The following is a 26118-nucleotide window of genomic DNA, read 5'->3' on the forward strand; positions in this document are numbered from 1 at the left end:
TACGAAATTTTCACATGATAAAAGACTACAAAGCCATAAATATGATATTACAGAAGAATATTTGATGACATGGACAGGTGCTTATGATAAGTGAAAATATTGAAAAACATCAGATAACATTTACAAAGCATTATCAGTGTTATATGGGTGATGAATTGGTTTCTTTTCTGCTTTTTTTCCCGATTATTGGCATTTTCTAATGTTTCTATCATCAAAATGTGTTCTGTTTGTAAAGAGAAATATATAATGGAAACTACTCTAAAATTAATGCCCAGTCCTTTTTCATTTTGATGCAGATACTGAAGGTTGAAGTTTACTATTCTCTCTTTACATTTAACTGACAATTTTTCTCTTACCTCCCACAAAAGCAGGCATAGTTTTTCACCTCTCTCCTGCAGCACCTCTGCCCGAAACACCTTTCTCCAAATACCCATGACTCTCGTTTCTTTTTTAAAACTCGAATGGAGCATTGACATATATGTGTGTTATGTTTCCTCTGTTAACTATATTTCTGCCTGTAAAGTATAGCTCTGTATCCCTGGAAAGACGTATACGAGAGTTCTTTTTTTTAATCCATCATCCCTCTATTTATAAAGCATGGATACATATTTCTTTTTGGCCATGTGAATAGGGACAAGTGGATACAGGGAACTGTGAGTAAACCAGACAGTTCCAGAAAAACTTGGGACCATAAGGAGACTAGGAAGGGCCTAACAGCATCTGTGGTCACACACAGTAACCATATGGAAAGAGGGTCCAAAAGTGTGTTATAAAATAACAGATTCACTAAGAATTCCAGGAGGAGAGCCAGGAGATGAAGCTTTGGATAACCCGACTAATTACAATGAAGTGCAAATGAGGCATAATGATGTAAATAGCATATGAGAACTGATAGCCGGGTCCAAGATTTGATCCACATGGTGGAAGAAAGGGGAGGTAAGGGGAGGGGAGGGTGAAAGTGGGGAAAGGATATATGGAGGAAATGGGGAGAGGGCTGAAGTGGGGGAAAGGGGGGAGACAAAGGTGGGGACCGTGTCTCTGTATTCCAAACAAGCCAGACTTCCCTCTGTGTTACTGATGTGATTAGGTTTCCCTCACAGGCTAAGCAGAAATGAAATGAGAGGTTCTCGGGACATTGGTTTCAATTGGCCACTATGGAAGGGGGCCTTGGAATGATTGAGAAACAGACTTTTCAGTTGAGTTTGATTTTTGCTTGAGCACTTGGGACTAGTATCAGTGTACTGCTTAGGTCATGATTATCAGCCAAGGTTCAGCTCTTACAAGGATATATTTGAAGTCTGCCATGAGGAAGGAGCAGTCCAAGCTGCTTGGGTAAAAACAGCAGGGAGCAACTATTTCTTGAAGGCCTACTGGGTGCTAGTCAAAATGGAACGTTTTTTCCCCCAGACATTATCTTATTTAACCTTCCCAAACCGGTGCAGTAAATATGACTTTTCTTTTGCACCAAAGAGAAAACCGAGGCTCACAAACATTAAATGACTCAAATAGCTAAAAAGTGAGGTTTAGGATTTAAACCCAGGATCACCAGACGCCCACACAGCTTAGTTCTGCCACATTAGGTACAAGTCAGAAAACTTGGGTGGAGTAAGTTAGATGCTCTGGACATAAATATCTGAAGTTAAAAACAATGCTCGAGTTATGTGATTTCTAGTCTCTACCAGTTCTATAATTCTCTGACTCTACTCAGGCAATCACAAGATCCTCCAACATGAAAGAACAGGTACTATAGCCACTCATGTGCTCCTCATTGGTCTTCCGGAAGGAGTCTGATGTAAAAACAGCTCTGTAACCTGCATCTAAATCCTCTAACCTAAACCGTGAGGTGACATCCATGGGGTGAAGGCACCTAGGATGTCCCGTACTTAGTCCTAACCTGTGGTCACAGGTTATTCATGGTTTCATGTCCCCTTCCTTAACCACTTTGCCACAGAGGAGGTCACTGGGGATTCTGATCAGCACAGCACGGTTTTTAAATTTTATTTATTTATTTATTTAAAAAGTTTTATTGGAGTCTAGTTAATTTACAATGTTGTGCTAGTTTCAGGTGCACAGCAAAGTGATTCAGTTATACATATACATATATCCACTCTTTTTAGATTCTTTTCCCATACAGGTTATTGAAGAATATTGAGTAGAGTTCCCTGTGCTGTACAGTAGGCCCTTACTAGTTATCTATTGTATATATCGTGGTGATCAGCACTGTTTTAAACAAGGTGACTGCACAGAAGAAGAAGAGTTTTCCAGCCCTTCGCAGATGTAGGGAATCGTTTCTAAAGTTATTTGGTGGCAAATAGGACTCTTAAGTAAGCCAGCAAGGATTTGATCCAAATAATCAGAAGCACACAAATGACCAGGCTGCAATTTCTAAAGGCTGGTCAGAATTTGAAAGTACATATTATAATATGGTATAATATTTGATTTAAAAATATTAAAATATGTCTACACTATGAAGGGAGCATAGTAGTTTAAATAGGCAAGTATTTCCCTTTAAGCATGATTAACAATGATATCATTTCCATGCAATTTATATTTCCAACTGTGAACAGGATTTTAAAGATTTTCTTACTTTCTGAGTAAAGACTCAGAATATCGATATTAATAAATATCGACTAGATATTTATTAAGACATAATGCACCCTGTTTTTATCTGAAATTTTTAAATTTAATATACCTGAGAGAAATGTTGTAAGAGGTCATCAATGTAGTGATCATTCTGACACTACACATGTAAATACAAATGAAGATCATAAACCAGATTTTCAAATTTGGCTCACGGCAAACCTTTATAGCTTCTTCACCGTGTTCATGTGTTGTCTTCCCTTTGTTACCAAATAAAGTTTAATATATCAGGACCAGACAAGAGTCCCAGATCCCACCATCAATCTTGTTGAAGGACAAGCGTCTAGATAATCGTCCTTCTCCGGAATTCACAGGTGTTAACGTTATTTTTCATTGAGGAAGAGGGCAGAGAGAAGAAGAAGAATTACACCAAGGTATCACAAAAGTAAAAGTTTACTGAAAACAGAAAAGAGAAGGGCCCATTCATAGATGTTAAAGGTCTCCTGAGGGGACATGAGCTTTATCTTGTTGCACCAGGAATTACCCATCACTATGAGTAACAAACATCACAGGAGTAACTGTGACAAGAAAGGCATGCTAACCATTGTTCAGCTAAGTGCCTGGTTCTATGCTAAGAAAAAAATCCAGAGTGTCCACTAATATTTCAAGTCAATCAGGGAAGAAAATGGAGCCAAGATGTTTTGTGGGAGCGACTGGAGATGACCTTCCACCAATACAATCAGTAATGGATTTAGCTCAAGAACACGACATAGTATCAGAAAACACATCATGGGAGACACACTGTGAACAACTGTGTAAGACAAGAATCCAGGCATGGACAGAAGTAGCCTCAGTCTCAGGTGTTGTTTTTTTCTTTTGGTTTGCTTTTGTTTTTTTTTAAACAATTATATAACATCTACATTATTGAAAATGTTGTATGCGTTTATAGTTTTTCACCCAAAAGAAAGTGTACTCTTAAAAGTACTACAAAGGAGATTCACTTTACCTAAAGCCCACATAAACAAGAAATCTAGCCATTTATTTAAAAATACAAACAAAACCCAAACAATGTTGTAAACTGAAAAATGTCTGGTAGGATGTTAAGACAAATACTACGCAGAGAAAATAAGATTTTATACATTTGGGTATTACCCAGGTTGCTGCTTACCCCTTTTCCCTGGTACAACATCTCTGAAAGTTTATAGATATTTGTTGTATCACAGCAGATGTCTAGAACAAATATTAAGCAAAGGAGAATGTATATGATCTCTCCCATTTTAGTTTTTTTTTAAAGTAGGAAGATTGACTAGATATTAACACAAATGGGTTTAAATGTGAAGCTGCCATAAAAGCAGGAACATAAATGTAATTCTCCCAGCCGCTATTTTGATGCACATTTTTGATTCCATGAATATTTTATGAAATGGCCCAAACTAAAGCCATATAACATTCCTGCATTACTGATGCTTGCGCCCGTAAGCTACGAACATTAGAGGCATGATTGAGTGCATTAAAATGAACTCGTTCAGCAGTGCATTGATTACTTGAAGGGGGAGGGAAAAGAAAAAAGAAAAAAAAAAAAAAAAAGAAGTTGCTTCACTTAAGAAAACAGCAAACAAATCTAAAGTTTGCAATATAATAAAGGCATAAGCAAGTCTGAAATAAAATTTCCTAAATAGAGTGTGACTCTGTCTAGACCTGACATTAATTAGGCAAGGTGTTAATTATGTCCAAAAATGGCTCTGGTATTGTTCAGGTAATTTCAAATGTCACAATCTCTAAGATGCACGGGCGGCCCTGCTTTAGCTCCATGCATCAGCAATTCTGAAAATAGCTAATTATTTCCTTTTCTATCAACTTGCACACTTGCCAGTAAAAATAACGCTACAGGAAAAATTGCATGAACATAATTTGACAGGTCCATAAGGCCTATTTCTTCAGCAGCCCTGGTATAAGTCATAAGCATATTTAGTTGTAAATGGTGCACATTTGTTGAAGAATTTAGGGAAATATTCCACTTTGGTTTAAAACAACAACCTAAAGGAACAATAAAGCTTTATGTATATTATATTACATTTTAATCTGGAGCTCCTGGACATCTTCAGCGGTTAAGTTACTATTCTGTGCAATGTAGACATAAAATCTGCTGGAAGCAAATTGAACAGTAGCAAAAAGAGAAATATGTTATTGCCTTTTTGTAAAAACAAAAGACATTGCTTTCCATTTCAGTTTAACTGCATGAGCAATTTATATTATCTTTAGGTTGTAACATTCAATTATGATAATTATAACGGCACGATACGCGCTGAAATATTAAGGGCTCGTCATACTTCCCAATGGAAACTATCACTTTCAAGGGTTTATCTCTCTTCAGAGGAGATTTGCTCTGTACTATAACCCACTGCACACCATTGAAAAATGGAATGCTGGAAAACAAAGATTTGGTTTCTATAACTCAATGGCATCCGTAATAAATTGGGAAGAAAATGTGCCCCTACTTTTGAGTAGCTGCTTTGGGATACTTAGAGGAAATTTAAGGTGTTATTTAAATAATGGAATCCTTTATCATTTTGAGCAAAGATTTCAGATAGACATTACAGGAATGCTATCATGTCCCTGTTAAAAAGTACAGGTCACTAAACCAGACAATGAAAAGGATCCCAGGAAGATAGGAAGCCAGGTGTGGGAGAAACTCACCAAAGGCTTTATCACTGATGTTGGCAATACTGGTGAGTTAATTTTTAAATTCCAGAAAATTTGCCTGGACTTTTCAAATATTCTGGAGGAACTGTTATTAATTGTTGTTGTTTGTGATTTTAGATTACTGAATTGTGGTCAGGGATGGACATGGTGCCCAAACTTGTCATAATAAACTTGTCATACTAAACCTCAGATGGTAGTTTCCATCCAAGTGTTATAATTTCTAAGGATTAAGCATTGGGCAGTTTTGCTTTTAAATGCTCACAATTGGAAGTATTGAAATCACTCAAATAATTTTTAAAAATGTAAACCACTTGTATAATGAATAAACAATAGGAAATTAATACTAGCCATTAGAAAGCTTATAAACATTCCACCTCATCTCAAAATACTCAGTAAAAAGTGTCGACAAGCATAAAAGTCTGAGGAGAAATAAAGTCAATATTGACATTAGATCAGCTAATGAACTATATTGCTCTGGACTTAATCAATAATGTAATTCTTGCTTGAATTAGAGATTGCTCATGATTTTAAATAAACCACATTCTGATTGTGTGTACTATAGGTTTATATGAGCAAAGAGAAAGGTGTAGAGCATATTTGCCAAAGTATCAGTATTGATTCTCTTATGGGAGATGGTGGAGAGTGAGGATATTAACTTTTCCCCTTTATATTGTTGCTCTGATTGACAACATGCATGTGCTAATTTTGGATATTACAAAAACCTAATTAACTGAAAGTAATCTATTTAGGTGAGTATGGAGGGAGAAAAATAATGTTAGTGGAGCCCTTACCACCATGTGCCTAGCATGAATAGTAACTGATATATATGTGTGTGTGTGTGTGTGTATATATATATATATATATGTATGTATATTTATACATATATAAGTATCTTATTTTAAATTTTTATTTATTTTTTATTGAGGTACAGTTGAGTTACAATATTATATTAGTTTCAGTTGTACAACAGAATGATTCCAAATTGTTATAGATTATTTAATGTTATAAAATATTGGCTATATTCCCTGTGTTGTGCAATATATCCTTGTAGCTTATTTATTTTGCACATTGTAGTTTGTACCTTGTAACTCCGTACCCTTCTCTTGCCCCTCTCCCCTTCCCTCTCTCCACTGGTAACCACTAGTTTGTTCTCTGTATCTGTGAGTCCATTTCTATTGTTATTGTCATTTGTTAATTTTTTTAGATTCCACATATACGTGATAATAGTATCTACATTTTAGGGATGGAGAAAATGAGCCTCAGGGGTTCTCTTGCCTAAATTTCACATACCAAGCAGGTGGTAGAGCTGATGCCCAAAGCTCATGATGGCTTTATCTGCTCAAGGTGACCCCTCTTTGGAAACTGTCCAAGGAGGACAGTTTGACTTAAAAGCAAAGGCCAAGGTTTAAACCTGAGCACCATGATATCATTGGACCCCTCGCACCCTTTCTTTAAGGGCTGTGAAACAAGAACAGCAATGCCAACCTCAGGGTATGGCTGGTAACAGGCACTAAAAGAGCTGCGTCGGCACCCTGCAAAGTGCCTGGTGCTTTGTGGACGTTCAGTAAGTTTTCCTGCCATTTTATCTACTTTTTTTCAGGTTTGCCATTTGGAGCCATATCTGGATGAGCCTGTTGTGTGGAATGCTTCAACGTCAAAACGTTACGCGACAGTGTCACTTATTCAGATGGAAAGCCTTTTAAGACTCTAGTTGGAAACAGCACACTTTATCCAACTTGCGCCCAGCACCCCTCTCACTCTTGGTGAGTGGTACCTCCTAGGAGCAGTGCCTCTTCTCAGAGAGTCAGAGGAGATACTGCATCCAGAAGGGTGAATCAGTGGGTCAGGAACTCAAGGCTCAGTGCAGCGATTCAAGACCTCCTTGCAAAGCTTTGAAAAAGAGCAACTCGCTACAGAGCAGGCACCTCTGAATGAGGCTTCCTCTGCGTGCTACTCCTTAAGCAGTAAATAATTAAAACACCCTGAAAAAGACAGGTAAAATACAAGCCACAATGTCAGTAACACAGACATGAAAGAGAAGGGGAAAAAAATGAATTAAAAAAAAGGCAATGAAATAATTCATTTGAAGCTCTAATAAAGTTTCATTTGCAGTCTTGTTTAAAGATATATCAGACTTTAGGGATGTAACCTAATTACATTTTTATTCTAAGTTCTATTCAAAGATCTTGGACTTTGATTCTTTAACACAGATCAAACATGGAATAATTTTCTTGTGGCTATCAATACTTAAAAAGGATCTCTTCATTAAATACTATAAGGTCTTAGGAACGTGTACACATAGTAGATGGAGAATAAACTGACATGCCCTTAAAAGTGACAGTTAATTTATGTAGAAATAGCGATGCTAATTCACTTAACTTCTGAAAATAAAAAACAACTTTTTAACTATGACGTTCACTTTTATTCAAATATAAAGTGACTCAGTTTCTAATACTGATCAAATCAGATGCCCCTTAGAAAACATATACTAGTGCCCACTTTCTAAATCCATTTTTGGAATTTACCTGGAAAATGAAATCCTGGAAGTAGCAAGTCTTGCAATCTTGCAGAGATTAAAGGGGAGATGCTTCAACAGGCCCGCAGTCAACCCAAGAGCCTTAGTGACGGGTGGGTGTGTCAGAGTAATCAATGCTCATACTTAGACACTTTCTGGATTGGCTTTACTTCATATTGTTACTAGGAAACCTCAATAGAATAACACCTTTGCTCTTCCAGAGAATCTTTTTGGAAAAGTTTCCTCCAAAGGGAAACTTTAAGATGCTAAATTAGAAGCAGTTTAAAAGTGGGGGAAAACAAACAAACAGGACTTATTTTTTTAACTATGAGGAGGAAAAAAATGTTCCCAATAAACAGCCAGAGTTGTACTAGAGGTATGAACAGGTAGGGCAACTACAGTAGGACTTAAAGAGGCCAGCAGGAAAGCCGGCAAAGAGTTTTGGTCATGATTCAGTGGCAACCATTGGGAGGTTTTGTTAGAGTTGGTTTTTGTTTGTTTTCCCTGCTTTGAAATATCCACAGTGTCCACCAGTGTCTATTTTTCAAGGATGAACATTGAATATGATGTCCTTTGTTGATTCAAGAGCTGTTTTCTTTTACAGTGTTCTGTATGTAATGGAAGCTTCATTGGTACAAATTTTAAAATATGATAGCAATTTAAAGAGAAAATAAGAGTTGTTTAAAACCAAAAATAACCATATTATGCTTGTCAAAATCTATTAATAGCAAATAACAAAGACGTCATTTTCTCACCACTGTTTGGTACATGAATAAACTACTAGGTTTAGAAAGACAAAAGAAAAATTTTAATCTTCACTATATTTAGAATGACCAATTCCTCCAGGTTTGCCAGGACATTTTTCGTTCCTACCCCAAAAGTGTGGAGTCCTGGGAACCCCCTGATTCTCAGGCAAATGGGATGATCAGCCTCTGAAACACTGACCCAAAATACAAAGAATTTTGAAAATATAATTGAGTAAAACACAAAAGTGATATTTAGCAAAAGCATAATGCAGTATGTGTTTTACTTGTGTTATGGGCAAAAATATTACATCAGCATGAATGAAATACTACATGGAAAAATCTTAAAAATTACTAACAATGACACCATCAGTCAATGAAAATGTTTTAATTTTGGTCAAGCATCATTCTACTCCTTATCCATGCATAATTTTTACACAGTTGTAAAGAGATTACTATAATTAGTTTGCTTATCTAAATTATTTTATTAGAACTATTACTTTCCATATTAACTATTTCCATAACTGCATTATAAAAGGCTGCACAATATTTTTTTGCAGGGGGATGTATACTTCAATCATCTGTCTAGTGCTTTTATATTTAGATTATTTCTCCACTATAAATAATGTTTCAATGAATCCCTTCATGTATTTTTCTATATTTAATTTTTTTTTAATTTCTACAAGTGAAATTAATAGATAAAGATGTATGGAAAATTTTGTAGTTCCTATGCATTGCCATATTACTGTCCAAATCCATTTAAATGATTCATATTATCACCAGCAATACACATAAGTATTATTTTAACGAACCATGATTGCTTTGTTTTTGCATTTTACAAATATTTCACAATTATTCAAACTGATTTTTAGAGAAGTTAGTTATTTTCCTATATGTTCATTACATATCACATCTCCTTTTTGGCAAATGATCTGTTTGTATCCCTTTTCTACTCATTACAGTGGTCTTAACATTTTCCTTACCAACTGATGTATTCATTACACAGAATACACCTACTAATTTCTTTGTAATATATGCTGCATATAAAGTTATTTTTTCTCCTTTCTCCGACCCCCTACTCCATATCTGAATACTGTCTCTTCTGCTGAAATGTCTGGAAGTCATCCTTTCCATCAATTCAGCCAGCAGACTGGCTCACGCTCCTTACCAGTCTTAATGCCTCCTTAATCTTCCCCTGCTTCTAGTTCCCCCAGTTCTAGGTTACCCCACCACAATTACTGGACAACCTAATTCATACATGGATTCCACCAAATGACAAAAAGCTTTGTTATAAAGCCACCCAAGCCTTCCTGTCCCCACTCACACAGTTTGCTAGTCATTTTCTTTTCCACTTTGCTCTCCATATTTGGAAGGCCCTCTATACAGTATCAGCCTTGATGGATTTAATTTTCTTAGAGAACCATCCTTTATATGCGTAATCTGGATAGGCTAAAATGGCAGTGGAGATGAAGTCATGGGGGGGTCATGTCACTGGTACTCCCTGATGGAATGGCTTCTCACTGAGCACTACAGCACTCCACTACCATGGAGGCAAATGGCTGGACAAGTTGGCAAATGACAGAGGACACAGAAAAGGAGATACAATTTTTTTAATTCATAATTTTGTGAAGGCCAGTTTTTTTTTTCAGAAGCCTTTTCTTGTGACAATCTAAATAAAAATAAATGAAGGAAAAATAAACCCAGAAGGTCAACTTTGTGAGGTGTCCGCTGAGCAAACCCTTGTCTAGGGAGGTGGTGCTGGGAAGTGGGAAGGACACTGAACCAAAGATCTGAGGACACAGGGTCCCGTCTTGGCTCTGACAGCCTTTAGTTGTCATTTAACCTCTCAGAATCCTATTTCCTGCAAATCTGAAATGGGAATAATATCTCCTACCTCATTCATGAGAAAAAGCATGACATCTGTATCATCTGTATCTACTAATACACCTTTCTATATGTGACTGCCATTATGTACATTGCACTTACGTCTGATTTGTTCTATGTCTGCCTAAATGTTAGTTAAATCAGTTTGCAGAGCCACGCACATAGAGAGATGTTTGTGTGTATTTGTGTTCCATGCACATATAGAGATGTATGTGTGTATTTGTGTTGCGTATGACACAGTGAGGGGGAGGGAGATGACATGAATGTAGAACTCTGAATCCAAGTCTTGTGCCTGCTACTAACAAAATATGTGGCCATGGCAACATTGTTTCATTACTCTGTTTCAGCTTCTTCATCTAGTAAATTAGAGTCTGGGATAGATGACTTTTAAGACCTAATATGGCTCTAACATTCATTCATCTAAAAGAAGTAAACAACATAATTTCCCAACCCAGTTTTCAACAATTGAGAACAATTTTACAATTTACTAAATCCATATCTACCTGTTAATCCATAGAAAAGGTTTTTCCTGACCCTTAGGGCCACCCTTATAGCATCCCTTCCTGAACATCGACTGCAGGAATCATGAACACATATAAAATTAATCCCTCAGAGAACAATTCTCTTCTATTTCCCACCCAAGCTACTACCCTTCAAAGGGTTTCCTCATTTGTATGCAGTAGCCCAGCATCCAAGTGGTACAACAAGGATAAGCATAAAAAGCCTGCAAGCTCTCGAGACCAAGAGAATACATACCTACTAAGCACCTGCTGCACAAACAAAAGTGATCCTACCGCTTGGAAAGGCAGCAGGGAAGTTATTCATGGAAGCAAGGCCTCCCGTCTCCAGATAGGCTTAATGTTCTGAAGGAAAAGTAAAGAAGTTGACAGTTTTTTTTTTTTGTTTTTTTTTTTTGTGGTATGCGGGCCTCCCTCTGCTGTGGCCTCTCCCGTCGCGGAGCACAGGCTCCAGACGCGCAGGCCCAGCGGCCATGGCTCACGGGCCCAGCCGCTCCGCGGCATGTGGGATCCTCCCAGACCGGGGCGCGAACCCGGTTCCCCTGCATCGGCAGGCGGACGCGCAACCACTGCGCCACCAGGGAAGCCCCGACAGTTTTTAAGGACTGATCTTTCAGTAGACATTTAAGTGACCACAAAAATCAGAGCTGGAAGTGAACTCAGAGCAAAGAGCATCTGCTCTCACTGCCTCATTTTACAGACGAGGAGAGCAAGATCCACAATGATTAAATAACTTACCCAGACACACATAGCTACTTAGCAAATGGCAGTGTCCAAAGAGAGTCTAAGTTTATTGCCCAATCTAATAGTTTTTCCTCTGCTAGATTTCATCTCTAGTCTGATGCTCAAATGCTGTTAGGTTAACTGTGCAGACCAAGATAGTCATCCAACGTCAATCAACCATCACTAATTTAACCTCTGTTATGAATTTGCAGGCTTCCAACTTATATCTTTATAAAAGTTTTTGTCATATATTTCTAATATCCCTGTAGATTTGGGCTTCCCTTGCTATCGGAAAAACCATCAATAATTAACATTTCCCCCCACTTTTCTACATGATAATAATATCATTGGATCTCTAATAGTTCTTTAATCATCACCATTTTTTTTTTACCAACTGTAAAAACCTTCTCTCCTTTTCAATACTTTTTAATTCAATGAAATCTTTAAAATTAGCTAGTTTCCCCCCCAACCCTATTAAAAAATAACACATGCACAAGATAACCAATTCTAATAGTGCAAAACAGAGTATAATGCAAAATACCTCCTGCCATTCCACATCATTGGTGCCCTTCTCTGGGGTCGCCTCAGTTGAGATTTTGTGTATTTGATGGGTTTTAAATCTTCTCAACAGCGCTTACATCTCTATTAATTTTTAATAAAATGAAAGAGAAAATAAAACACCACACTAAAAACTGATATATCCTTTGCATTTCTTTTAGTTATTAAGGCTGTTTTTCTAAGAAACTGGCAAACATTATTCCATGACAAAATAGAAATTACCATGAAATATCTATCAATTTCGATGTGGCATCTTTGATGATATAAAATCTTTGATGATATTATTGTATTTTAACCTTTTTTTGGAGAACTGAATACTGTGATGATAAACTTCATTTCAAATGCTAAAGAATAAAAGTATCCACCAAATGAAGTGATATTTATAATAGAATATAGAATAAGGTAAAAAGGCAAAACTCTAGGAAGAGATTGTTTATATCAGATATTAAGGAGTTTTAAACAAATGCCTTATATTATTTTAGATAGTATTCTCACAATAAATGTTCTGTCAGAATTTCAAATGAAAGAACATTACATTTTTCACATGTCAAATCATATCACTCCATCATTATTATATTCCTTTATTTTTTCCTAAAATAACATCTTTTTTTTTTTAGTTAGGAAAAGTCACTGACACTACAGTGAATATTGTACTGGTTTCCTGAGGCTGCCATAACAGTACCACACACTGGGTGGCTCAAACTGGAGGCTGGAAGTCCAAAATCAAGTTGTGGATTGGCAGGGCTGGGTCCTCCTCAGGACTGTGGGGGGAGAATCTGTTCAGTGTCTCCCTCCTAGCTTTTGGTAGCAGGTGTTTCTTGGTTTGTAGATGGTGCTCTCTCTATATCTTCACATCATCTTCTCTCTGTACATGTCTCTCTTTGTGCCCGAATCTCCCCTGTTTATAAGGATACCAGCCGTATTGGATTAGGGCCACCCTAATAACCTCATCTTAACTTGATTGTCTGCAAAGATTCTATTTCCAAATGAGGTCACATTCATGGTAGTGTAGGTTAAGATTAAGAATTCAACATCTTTTGGGGGTTCCACAATGCAACCCATGACAAATAGGATGGAAAACTTTTCTCTCAAATGAGAAAGCAGAAAGTACCAGCATCCCATGCAATACTTGTCCTGTCTTGGCTGTGTAGTTACTAAAACCATTCAGCACCAACACTGGGGAAGGAAAGCCAAGCAGTGCAGCACAAGTGACTCCATGACAAGAGACTGCAGGCTGGGTGGGAAAAGGCTTACCCCACCAAACACGGAGACAATCAGAATCACAGACACAGTTACGAGTAAGGTGTGTGTGGGAGCCCAAGCCAGTGGCAAATCTGAGCTCAAAGCAGAGAGGAGACAGGGTGGTTTGGAGGGCTCCTTTACCTTCTGAAGGACCCACTGGAAGAGGCATCAAATGAAGGATGGGGTCTCATGGTCTGGCAGATGATGGATTTGAAAATATGGAGTGTACACAGAGAGATAAAGAAGGGAAGGTGGGAGGGAAGAAAGCCAGATGGATGGTGGCGATGATGAAAAGGGTCTCAGAAGTTTATTAGTCAAACTTTGGGATGGATGGATCGAGCAGAGCTAGAAACTACTCTGAAGCATGTTGAGGCCCAGGTCTGTGTCATGATCAATTGTAAAAGGCACTGCCAATAATTTTTATAACAAAAAACAACGAAACTTTTGGAATGGTTTGCTTTTTTTACATATAATGATGATCTGTTATTATCCATTTTTAAAAGTCCTCTTTATTTGAATTCCAATGTGCTTTCTAGGTGGGAGAGAGAGGCTGTAGAACTTCAGGGAGCACATGACCCTCAGCCTATTTCCTTTCGACCACAGCCCATAATCTGTGGTGGTGTTACTACTTCTGCTTTGGGGGCAGGATGTGTGTGTTGGGATTTCAGCAGTCTCATAAGAATGCTAAGTCAACATTAACAATCATATTTGCTTCTCAACTAGGTTGAGAATGGCAACCATCGTGCACAGAATCACTGCCCCAAGGCTGGGGCAGCTGGAAGATAAAAATAAAAAAGATCTAGAAGCTCATGAACAACAGGTGGTGAGCAGGGGTGCAGGGAATTTTTTTCTTTTGAGCAGATATACTGACATGGTTTAAGGCCACCAAATGTTTCTACAGGCAGAACACGAGAGTCTGTGTGCCCATGGTGTGGATCTACGAGTAACACATCTCTCTAAAGCTGTCCTTCAGCAATGGAAGCCTGTTCTGGGAATGTCCACAGATATCTAGATGTTTCTAGTTGTATGAATTACCTGAGATGATAGTTCAAGTGGGACTGAGTGACAGAGATACTTGCAGGGTAGGTTATCTTGGGGATAGCAGATCAGACACCCCTGAGTTCTCGGATAAGGCATCTACAGAATCTGTTAAATCAGCTAAATGTTTCCATTTGACGAATGTCTGAAGTGTCTGTGAGCAGTTTTCAATGTTGACAATCACAACTGCTATGCCTGTACCTTTGACATCTTTGCTCTAATGGTTGGTTCTTCTTCTACACTGAGTTACTGAGTTAGCCTGGCGGGAGCTTCCAGGAGACTTCAGTGAAGGGAATTAGGAGTCCAGAACTGAGTCAGAGAGCTCAAGTTTGGATCCCAATTCTAAGACCCATGATCAGGGACTGAGTCTCTGCTCCAGATGGAAACACTTCAAGACTGGATCAGCCAAGGGACCCACTATTTCCTCCTGGATTTAGTCTCAAATAATGATAATCATGGGATCTTGAAATAGTCTAGGACCCTGGATAGCAGGCAAAACACTATTGTAGACTTGTGATGGAGTCATTCTATATCAGTGAGCTTTAAAAGTTGTCTATTTTTATTTTTTGGCTTATAAATACGTTGCTCATCTATTATATTCAAACAATAAAGAAATGTGTTACAAAAATGCATATATTTTTTCTATATTAAAAATAAAAATGGGATTTTTGGAAGACTAAGTTATATTAGTAAATTGAGAGATTTGTAAAGTGTCTAAAAATGTTAAAATGGAAGTTTTTGGAAAAGCACAAAGACATTATATATCACATCCCAAAGGGAATCTTTAGTGTAAAATTTTCGAAGAAATAGCAAAAAACCACTCAGAGGACTAGTGAAATCCCTCATTCAAAATAAGGGCATATAAGTGTTGGAGATTGTATCAGTCAAAGTTAGATTAGGCTACACTGTGGTAGTAAATAGACCCTGAAATCGCAGAGGCTTAGACAAACTAGTTTTCTTGCTCACATGAAGTCCACTGAGGGTGGGTGACTCTCTAGAGTCACCCAATGCTCATTCAGGGAACTGGTTGCTTCCATCTCACGGTTTCACCATCTCAACATAATTCCTCCATGGTCACCATGGCAAAAACAGAGATAGTAGGGAGGACTCATATCTGCTCCTCCAGGTTTCAGCCTGGAAGTGACTGCTCATAGACCATTGGCCAGAATTAGCACTTTTATAGTGGCTGACACATAGCACTCAATAAGTGGTAGCTCTTATCATTATAGTCAATGGAAAACAGCATTTTGACTAGCTGGATAAGAGTTTATCATGTGTAACTACCACCATTGATTATTATCCGAATGTAGGACATTTGTATTGTTTCCATTTATTTTTATTATTACCAATAATACATGTATAAAGATATAATATGTCTTCACATAAATTTTTGTCTTCATATCTGATTTTTTCCTAGATATGTAATCCTAAATTGTTTGCTAGAAATGTCAGGCTAATTGATCCTATCATCAGCAATGTGAAAAACCTGCTTAAATTTTTAAAATTTCACAGCATTAAATGCTATCTTCAGTAAGTAAATAGACAAGATTTATCCCTGCACATTTAAACATTTAAACATTCTGTACCTATCCTATCAGCCGACTCTCTCAGATTACTGTAATTACCAGAGTATTGACTTGCCTCTTCCACTAAAATGTAAACCTCTGAATCAAGGGGCCATAAATATCTTTTTCAGCCATATACTTCCAGCACTTACCCCAGTATCTTGCACATAGTAGAAGTACAATAAATGCTTGTTAGAAAATTACAGGGGAAAAGTAGCATATCTTTAGTGCTTTAATTTGTGCTTTTTATTATCAATGTTGGCTTTTATTTTAATGTTTATTACCCAGTTTAATTTCTTCTACTGGTGTGTTAGTGTATTTTCTTACCAGTTTGTAAATGTTCTTTATATAATAATGATACTAACCTGTTATATTTGTTTCCAATAATTCCCAATTTTAGTTTATCTTTAATTATATGAGGTCTTTAATAAATAATTTTTTCTTTAAGTACATGTCAACTCTCTCAGTGTTTGTTTCTGATAGCGGGGATGCTGTACCGCTAGCCTCGTGTTTCCACGAGGGGACCTCCTCTCTCCTTCCCTCTTCACTTCTCACCACAGAGGAGGAAAAACAATGTATCTGACTGGTGAAATCCTGAACTTTCATTCTCTCTGGACTCTGTTCTCAAGCTCCATGCTGAAGTTCACAGGCACAGGCTTAGAACCTGTAGAAGAGTCTGAACATGACCAGTCTTTCAGTAACTAGGTGGTTACGATGAATTCTGTGAGATAATAGAGTTTGATTTGAACAGATATAAGCTCTGTTCCCTAACTAGCCTTAGCTATTATGATCTGTCTGATTCCCATGTTTCTTATGAATTGGTTCTGAACTTGGAGCAGTGAGAAGATTATAATTATAATTATAATTATAATTACCTCTCCTATAAAGCCCATCATTTTTCTTTGTGCTCTGTTCCATTGTTTTCACGTTTTGAAGGTCTTTCTCATCTAAGACTAAAATAAATATTTGCCTCAAGTTTCTACTTTTTTCATAGTTTATTTATTTATTTTTTTTTTTTTTGTGGTATGCGGGCCTCCCTCTGCTGCGGCCTCTCCCGTTGCGGAGCACAGGCTCCGGACGCGCAGGCCCAGCGGCCATGGCTCACGGGCCCAGCCGCTCCGCGGCATGTGGGATCTTCCCAGACCGGGGCGCGAACCCGGTTCCCCTGCATCGGCAGGCGGACGCGCAACCACTGCGCCACCAGGGAAGCCCCATAGTTTATTTTTAAATGTTTCTCATAAAATGTAATTTTAAAATAAGATACAGAAGTAATTAACATTACCATAAAATGTTTGGAAAATCATAGAGAAAAATTTAAATCACACTTAGTTTTTATACTTTGTATCTTCTACTTCCGAAATTATTGACATTTTTTCTAGACTTAACATTTAATCAGTTCCAGTGTATACTGTCAGTTCTTTGATATTAGGACTTCCCTCTTCTTAAAATTTTTAAGTTTGATTTATCTCTGGTTGGATAGAATATGGCATACATGGAAACTACATTCACAGTGTACTTTCTGAAGTACATAAGTAAGAATACCTTCCCATTGCTTCTTATGGGACAGAACTTACTTCTGTAGCATACTATCAGTTCTCAAGTTTATAGCATTCCACTCTCTTTACCCTACCCTCAAACCCCCTGGACTCTACTTTTTTTTTTTTTTTTGGCACTTATTGATGCAAAGGAGAAAAAAATGAGTCTTATCTAAGTTTTGTTCCAATGAAGGCAATCTGTGCTTTTTCTTTGGTTGCAGGTGGGAGTCTGTCTTAATCTGAGTCATTCAAAAAATTCCCGAGAATTATCTAGCTATGGATTTTTCCTTATAGTTTTGACTGGAGCATAAAGAGCTATTCCAATCTGAATATTCATATCTTTTTAGGGTCAAGAAAGCTTTCTTAAAATGTCTTTGGTTATTACTTTCATTTTGGTTATCTCTACTCTACCTCAGAAACTTCCATATTGATAATGTCATTGTTTTCACTTCTTAGTCTTTCACTTGCATTTTGGGAAAACGTTTCGAGCTTGTCCTCAACACCACTGATTCAATATTCCATTGCGCCAATCCTGCCCTTTTTCTGCTCTGTATTTTAATTCTACCAACACTTTTCTTTGAAAGCCTTCCTTGTTTCAACTGGGGCTCACTGTCATCTCATTTGGTGCTATCCTTAAGACTTTCTGTCTCCTACTTGTATCTTTCTGAAGACATTAAGAATTTTCCTAAAATGATCACATTTACAGGTTTGTTCTTCAGATTAATGCTTTGTTTTCCTTGTATTTTCTACATCTCTCAATTAGGAGCGGTCTTTTTAGTCCAGGTATTTAAAGGCAAGCAGAGTAGACAGTCTGCCCTTGGCTCTGCTCCCTGGCTAGGTGGAGCTAGTAGAATCCTCCGCTTCTACCTCCATTTGGGGGGCAGTTAGTTGGTAAGAACAGCACTCACTCAATTCCAGTGTCTAGCAGGCATTCTTCTAGGACTGAGACGGGATCTTCTCTTCCTTTAACTGACTGCTTCTCTTCTACTTTAATCCGTTCTTTAAAATAGCTAGTCTTTGGCGGCAGAGCTCGTTTTGACAGTTTTAGTCTTGCTCATGGTTCTATCTTTGTCCTAGTTCTTAAAAGACAGCACTCTGTGGTCATAATCTGACCCTCGTCTCTGTATGTTAACATCACTCCTTATTCAGAACTTCCAGATTTAAGCGGTAAGGGTTAACTTGTCCAGGACTGATACCCTGCAGGCCGGTTTCCTAGAAAAGGAGATGGACTCTAGCAAAATCCCAAGGAAACCAGTTAGGCTCAGTGCTTTTAGGACAATCAATTCTGACCTAGACCCTAGACTTAGACCCTAGAGTTCTTCTCTCCTGACGGGGGAGAGGTTGGGGCTCCCCAAATTACGAATGCCTATGTAGCAAGTCTTGCTATTTGTGTGCCATATCCTATGACTACAACCACAGGGCAGAGACTTCATCCCCTGCCCCTCCCCTTTGCACCCTCCCCCGGAGGGGCTGGTTGATCCTACATCAAAAGATGAATGCTGGTCTGGCAGGATAGAGCATGTGTCAAGGCTCTGCCACGTCATGTTGCTGTTGTGTCTGGCCCCAATCAGACAATACTCCCCTAAACACAGAGCATCCAATGAAAGGGCAATGGGAGACCAGCACACCTGCTCAGCTCCTGTCTCTGAGTTTTCTCAGAGCAGCACTGCTCCGGCAGGCCTGCTGTGAGCGCTGCTGACCAATTTCTTTGCTAGCATGGCAGTTGTCTCAGCAAACTGGGCATCTCTCCAGGCCAATAACATGGCCTTCTGGAAGCAAGTCAGGGGACTGGAAATAGATCAAAGACCAAGATGGGAGTGGGAAGAGTCTGCTAGTGATGTTGTCGTGGTCAGCCTTCAGGATGGCTGGTTAGTGACCATTAGCAGGAACTAGCCTTGAAAAATCCTTGGCAGTGGGAACCCTGTGGGGTTAAGACTCTCAGTGATAGAATTCCTTTTTGTGTGTGTGTGTGATATGGAAAGGAATTACCTAATACACGGTGGATACTTCACTGAGAGGAAAGCTGAACTACTGCCCCTCATAAAATTCATGCAAAAAAAATGAAAGGGGGCATCTTCCCCATGATCACTAAAAATGGGTGGGGCATGTGTTAGGGAAGGACTGAGCAAGACAGGATAAGTGGACTTCCAAATTCTACTCCTTTCCATGAGATCAAGACTGTAAGGTAGACAGTCCCCTACAGTGGTGGATTCCTCCACAGATCTGTTGCTGTATCTGCCTTTCACTACTGGATGCATCAGGGGAGAGGGGGACCCTTCCACTGTATATTCACAACACTGCTCTTCTCCTGGTTCCTTCGAGCCCCTGGCAAATCACACTGGGATACACCATCTAGAATGTGTCCCGGAACTGAGCAACCCAACCAGGGTAACTCTTCTTCAGAAGCTCCCAGTCACTAGGAGAATTTGGGGTCAGTGTTGTAGGTCTGGGTTAGCCTTTACTCAATCCCTATGCTAAAATCGCAGATGAAGGCCTGCAGAACCGGAAGATGTGTACCTTCCAAGCTGTACCTACAATGGCCTTCCCCTGCCTGTCCTCAGTGAACATGATCGGCACCCGTGGTTGTCACCCAACGTCTGCTTCTCATCATCCTCCTGGTCTCTCAGGATGGGAGGTCTAGACCCCAAGCCCATATGGGTTGAAATGGAATGGATTGCTGACAGAGTGAGAGACGCTACTTAGAAGCCACCCCTCTTTGAATTGGGGGAGAAGGAACATAACAAAAAGCTAGACAGAAATCAAGGGTTACCCTGACCGATACTAATCCTCTAGGCTAGCCCCTGCAGAAAACAGACTTGCCTCCCACAAGGCTCCGCGGAAACCAGCCAGTCTCAGTGCTAAGTTCATTAATTTGGTCAAAGGCAAGGCTTGGACTCAGATCCTAAATCAATGGAAGGGGAGGAGGGGAAAGGTGTTGGTGCTTGCTCAACTATGAATGCCAATTGATCAACCGTGCCACTGGTTTGCTCCCCACCAATAAAGCTGCAACTGCAAGGCTTGGACCCTAGTCCCCTGACCCAACCACTAAATACTGACCTGGCAAGGGAGGATTGAAGTTAAGGTTCTGCCACATCATATTATTATTGTTGCCTTGGCCGCAGACCATACCTGGGGGGGAAGTCGGTGCTTCCCTAGTCATGGCTCTTAAAAAACCCTCTCTCTCCCAGGCTCTGGCACTGGCCCTGCTAGACCTCTGTGTGCTGCTCTAGAATGTATGGGCACATTTCCTTGAGGTCCAGGGTCTGAGAGCTTTCTCCAATGCTCCACAGGCGTGGTGTGCATACCGCTTGTCCATTTGTCCTTCCAAATAGGTGACAATTCTGAAAGAAGATACAGCCACTGATGTGCTACAAGTATTTGTCAGACCACAACTACTCCACACCTGCTACCCCAGCAGATGTTTCGCCTGAAGAATGGGACTGCCAGCCCTTGCGCCAATAGAAGCCAGGCCACGTTGCATACTAGGGCACCATCTTCAGCAGCAGTGCGAACTAGAGCTTGTGCTCAACTCTGGCCAGGGGGCTCTGGTCTCAGGTGTGCTCGTGGGCCGAACATTGGCCCTGACTGCACCCAGGTGCCCAGTCCCTGTGACATCGTTTCTGCTCATGTTTATTTGCTCTCTAGTTCCCTGAGGGTGCTGGAGCCATGCCCTGGCCTACAGCTGCTTTGCTGGGCCCTGACAACCTGCCCTTTGCCATCTGCCGGCTGGTATCCTGCTTTTTTAATCTGAATGGGCACCCCTGGAACCAGGAGGATGCCACCTGCCCCTGAGCACAGCTACCGTCTAGCTGTTGCTGCAGGGCCTCCATATGTGGGGCTTGTCTGGACCAATCAGATCAGGTATGCGGAAGCTGCACCATCATCACCTCAGGGGGACCCCCCTATTCAGGTGAGCCCTCACTGCACTCTAGCCACATATTTTAAGTAGTCCTAGTTTACCCTCCGCATAAAAATTCTACCCCAGATTACAAAAGCTGCACAGATAATTTTCACCATTGCTAAGTACATCAGATACTCAAAGTCAATCTCTAGAACTTCCATCAGCATCAACTCTGTCATTTTATCCATCAAACAATACAGGCATTGTTCTTGTGACCAATGAACTGATTAAGGCCATAGAAAAATAGTTTAGATCTTTCAAAAAGTGGTTGCAAAACAAAATAACACAATCTAACTTAACAATAGGTTTATAGCCAAAACATTCTACATATAATGGAATTTGGGTGCATTTTATCATGCTGTGGGGCGGGGCATCTAACTGTGAGCAAGGCACTGACCCGCGAAGATAATCTCACAGCAGCCCCACCCTGATCACATTTCCCAAACTCATCCTTACTCTCAGCTACTAAAATGATACAGTGCCATGGTTACTAATTGTATTAGTAGCCATTAGTAAGTGCTCCAATATTTGTTGAGTGAGTGAATGGATAGATGAATGAATAAATAAATAAGTAAAGGAAGCAATGAATAAATCCTCCAATAGAAATACATTCACAGATTTTAAAAAATCAGAAGGCGAGGGAAATCAGGAGTTGTAGTTTAACGAGTACTGAGTGCCAGTTTTGCAAGATGAAAAAGTTCTGGAGACCAGTTGCAGAATAGGGTGATTATACTTAAAACTACCGAACTGTACACTTACGCATAGTTAAGATGGTAAATTCTGTTATACATTTTTTACTGCAATAAATTTTCAAACAATCAAACCAAATTTAAAAGTCAGAAATAAAATTTATAGGAACATTCAGAATATGTTTATGATAGCTATCTGAATCTCACTGAAGCCACTCTTAAATTTTCATCATTGTAGCCCTGGCGTCTTCAGCCCTCATTTTCATATATTATTTCGTATTTATTTTGTGACTTCTTTTTTCGGAGCCAGTAATTGACAGTTCCATTATTTGATTTCTCGTAATTGGAGAATTTGATGCTTCCAATTATAAAAACGAAACAAGACTGAAAACAATTCTTATTCTTTTCAACTGAGGGATGTTCCTAGAGTACAGAACAAAAAAGTGCTAAACTATAGTGTATAATTTTCAGGAATTTTCATCATTAGAACATCATGAAAGTAAAGCAATTCTTGGTCTGCATAGAGCAATGGCTGCTAGCACAGGCTCTGAATCCAGCTGACTTAACACTAGCCCCACCACTAACCAGCTTAATTTCTTTGTGCCCCAGTATCCTCCTCATTCAAAATGAAGTTAATAATTTCTAAAAGCTTAAAAAAAGTATTCACATCACTGATGAAATGAGAATAATAATTTTAAAAAGCTTAAGCAAAGGTTTTACTTTGAATTTTACTTAAGCAAGAATTTATTCCATTTTTACAAATTGAAACACTAAACTCTACTTTTAACAATAGGCTAAGAGTTTTAACAGGTAACTTCTCAATTATAGTATGTAATAACTCTTCAGTACACAATTCTATAATCACCTACGATTCCACATTCAAAAACAACCGCTATTAACACATTGGTGTATGATACATACCAAATATAATGATATTTTACATTGTGTTTTGAATCTTGTTTTCTATTTAACGTATCATGAGCATTTTCTCAAATCAATATACATTTGAGATTTCCTATACAATTTAGAATAAAATCCAAAGTCCTCAGCTTGTCCTACAAGCCCCAGTGTGATCCCAAGCCTCCTGGTCTAAACTTAGCTCCTTTCCTTCTACCCCCAGCCTTCCTCACTGGGCTCCAGACAGTGCTCAGCATGCACTTGCCTCAGGGCCTTTGCACTTCCCATGTCCTCTCTCTAAAAACCTCTTCCTCCAGATTCTCATAAGACTTACTCCCTCACTTTATTCATGCCTCACCTTCTAAAAGGTGAACACCTTATGTAAAGTAGCAACCACTATCTATCCCCTTGCCTTGTTTTATTTTTCATCACAGCACGTACCAGTACTTCATATGTTATACAGCTATGAGTGGTTAAGGCCTGTTTTTCCCAGTAGAATGTTAGTGCCAGGAGGGCAAAGATTTCGTCTGTCTTGTTTACTGTTTTAACCCCAGGCACTAGGTTCTAAACAAATATTTGTTGAATGAATGAATTTGGCTCTAGTTTGTAATTTCATGACTGCACAGAACTCTGTTGCATGGGTGTTGCTTAATGCTGCTAATCCCGTTTTGAGACATCATAAATTGTACTGCCATGGATACACTTAAACACATTCTCTTAAATATTTTTGGATTGTTTCTTCAGGGTTGAATTAGTGGGGAAGCTTCCTAACCATCCTCCCTTTCTCTTATTCCTCTTCCCACAGGATGTATCACAGCCAGACTTTCATCACACTCCTTTCTTTGGCCTGAAGGTATAGCCCAAACTCTACAGAGTTTGGTTCAGCCCAAACTCTGAACGCTGGCATGTTCCTAGTTTGCCTTTCCATACTCAGTTCCCATCGCTGCTCAGAAATATACTTTCCACTTTAACCAGGTCGCTCCTCTTATCAGTTTCTCTAATTATGCTTTAGTATGTAGTTCCCTCTTACAGAATATACTCCTGTTTCTTTACCTGCCTAAAGTCCACCCATCTTCCAGATCCCCCACCAGTCCCTTCTTACTCCATCATGCCTTCCTTGGATCTAGTTTGTATGATCTCTCACTTCTTTGAATTGCTCTGTTCTTTCCCACACCTACCACTCAGGAGAGCCCCTGACTATCAGCCACGTTCCAGCACCGACCATGCTGTAGATTACAATATGCAATTTCCTGAAGCACAAAAACATTTTCCCCTCCCTTCTCAAAGCCCTATGCAGTTCTAGCCACAAGATAATAAATATTTTCTAATTTAACTCTTTTGCCAGAGTCAAAACTCTTGTGGAAAATGAGACAGTGTTCTGAGGGAAGAAACAGAATTATTTCTGAGCAAATATTTTCATCTTCTCACATTTTATTTGCGTACTATCTATCCACTATCCTTCTATAAATAATTTTAATTCTTAACTTTCTGTTTGCAATCCTTATTAAACCACCAAATAAAATATGTTTCTAATGAATTTTTGTTGTCCTTTCAGACTTAGGTTTGTCTTAAGATAACATTATTACGAATGACATTATTTTTAAAGGAACATTTCCGTCAGAAATTATTAAAAAATCACAACGGGGTGGTACCCGAGTTATATAGGTTATATATATGGGACTTGGGATGCTAGGAAAATCACAAAGTGTGCCTTTCCTTTTTCCCATTTTCATACATGAGAAATCAAGTTAAAATGAACAAGCAGGTCTGTACGAAAGGAAAAGCATTTCAAAACAGTGCAGCACATATGTGGACGAAGGATGTGCGCGGAGGCCTGGAGGAAGATGCTTTCTCTCCGTGATGACGCTGCTGGGAAACTCTAGGCTGAGCACTCAGTAGAGGTATGACTATAGCAATATGGAGGGTGAGCCCAAAGTCTCACCCTTTTGCTTTTTAATCCCAGTAACTCACATTCTTCTACCCAGCCTCGGCTCTTGTTCTCCACCCCCATGTGCTTTCTGGTTGCCTGGACTTGGGATGCTTCAAAGCCCCCGCAGCAGCCCGACAAATGGCCACTCACCATCCTCCTCGAAGAGCAGCCCCATGTGTGCGTGCGCCTCGGCTTCCTTCTTTCCACAGTCCACTTTGATGAGTTGAGCAATCTTAAAACATCGTTCATAGAAGTGGTTCCTTACCCACTTGTCTTCAGAAGTATTGAAGTAACAGGCCAGAGCATACAAGTTATTATAGACCTCTTCAAAGTATTCTTCAAAGAGAGAAAAACATCATAAAATGCATTAGAAAGATGTCTCAAGGCACATCCCTTCAAATGGCAAACCAATATAGTGACATTTATCTTCTATTTTTCCTTAAAAGCATGATTAACCATTTAAAAAATGGAAATGCAAAAATTAATGTTTTAACTATTTAAATAATTACATTAATTAAAGGATGTGCACACGAGAAAAACAACAAAGTTCTTTCGGAGAGTTTAGACCCTGCTAGAAATTGACATAATACTCTTTGGTTGAACCAGGAGTCTTTATATGACACACAAAAACAGAATGATATCTACCAGCAATTGCTCAGTTCTTTTGGAAGAAATGAGTATGTGGTATCAGCAAGTACTTTTCCCATTGAAGATATGAAAAGGATTTAGAGATTCCAGAGAAAGCAATGTTTCTTAACCATGGCAAAAAGATGAATGAAGAAAGCAGATGGAATCTGAAAATAGCAAGGTATTTTCACCCAGAAGAAAAGGCAAGCGTGCAGCTTATAGATAGAAGAAATGATCACAATGACCACATAACTTCCTTACACTTTCTAGCGCTGTTTCTGACAATACAAGTTACCAACAATGTTAAGAAAAAGTGGATTTCTATGCTTATATTTTCTATGAGTATTTTTTTCTGCTGAAAATGCATTAATATTAGTCATCTCTCTCACTCAGTTACTAGTTTATTAGTTGTCAGTTTATTAAACCCCCCCCTTTTTTCCCCCAAAGTGGCATCTGACCTATTTGTACAC

At 39.0% G+C, this 26118-nt stretch overlaps 1 protein-coding gene across 1 annotated transcript in view; it reads right to left on the minus strand.

Moving 5' to 3' along the window:
* Positions 1–26118, minus strand: part of TTC29 (tetratricopeptide repeat domain 29) — a 264216-nt gene that overhangs the window by 192339 nt on the left and 45759 nt on the right. Inside the window, exon 6 of the mRNA XM_024126651.1 lies at positions 25172–25357. Within this exon, the coding sequence (XP_023982419.1) occupies positions 25172–25357 (186 nt within the window). The remainder of the gene's footprint in view (positions 1–25171; positions 25358–26118) is intronic.

This window comes from Physeter macrocephalus, chromosome 7 (assembly GCF_002837175.3).
Source record: "Physeter macrocephalus isolate SW-GA chromosome 7, ASM283717v5, whole genome shotgun sequence".
NCBI lineage: Eukaryota > Metazoa > Chordata > Mammalia > Artiodactyla > Physeteridae > Physeter > Physeter macrocephalus.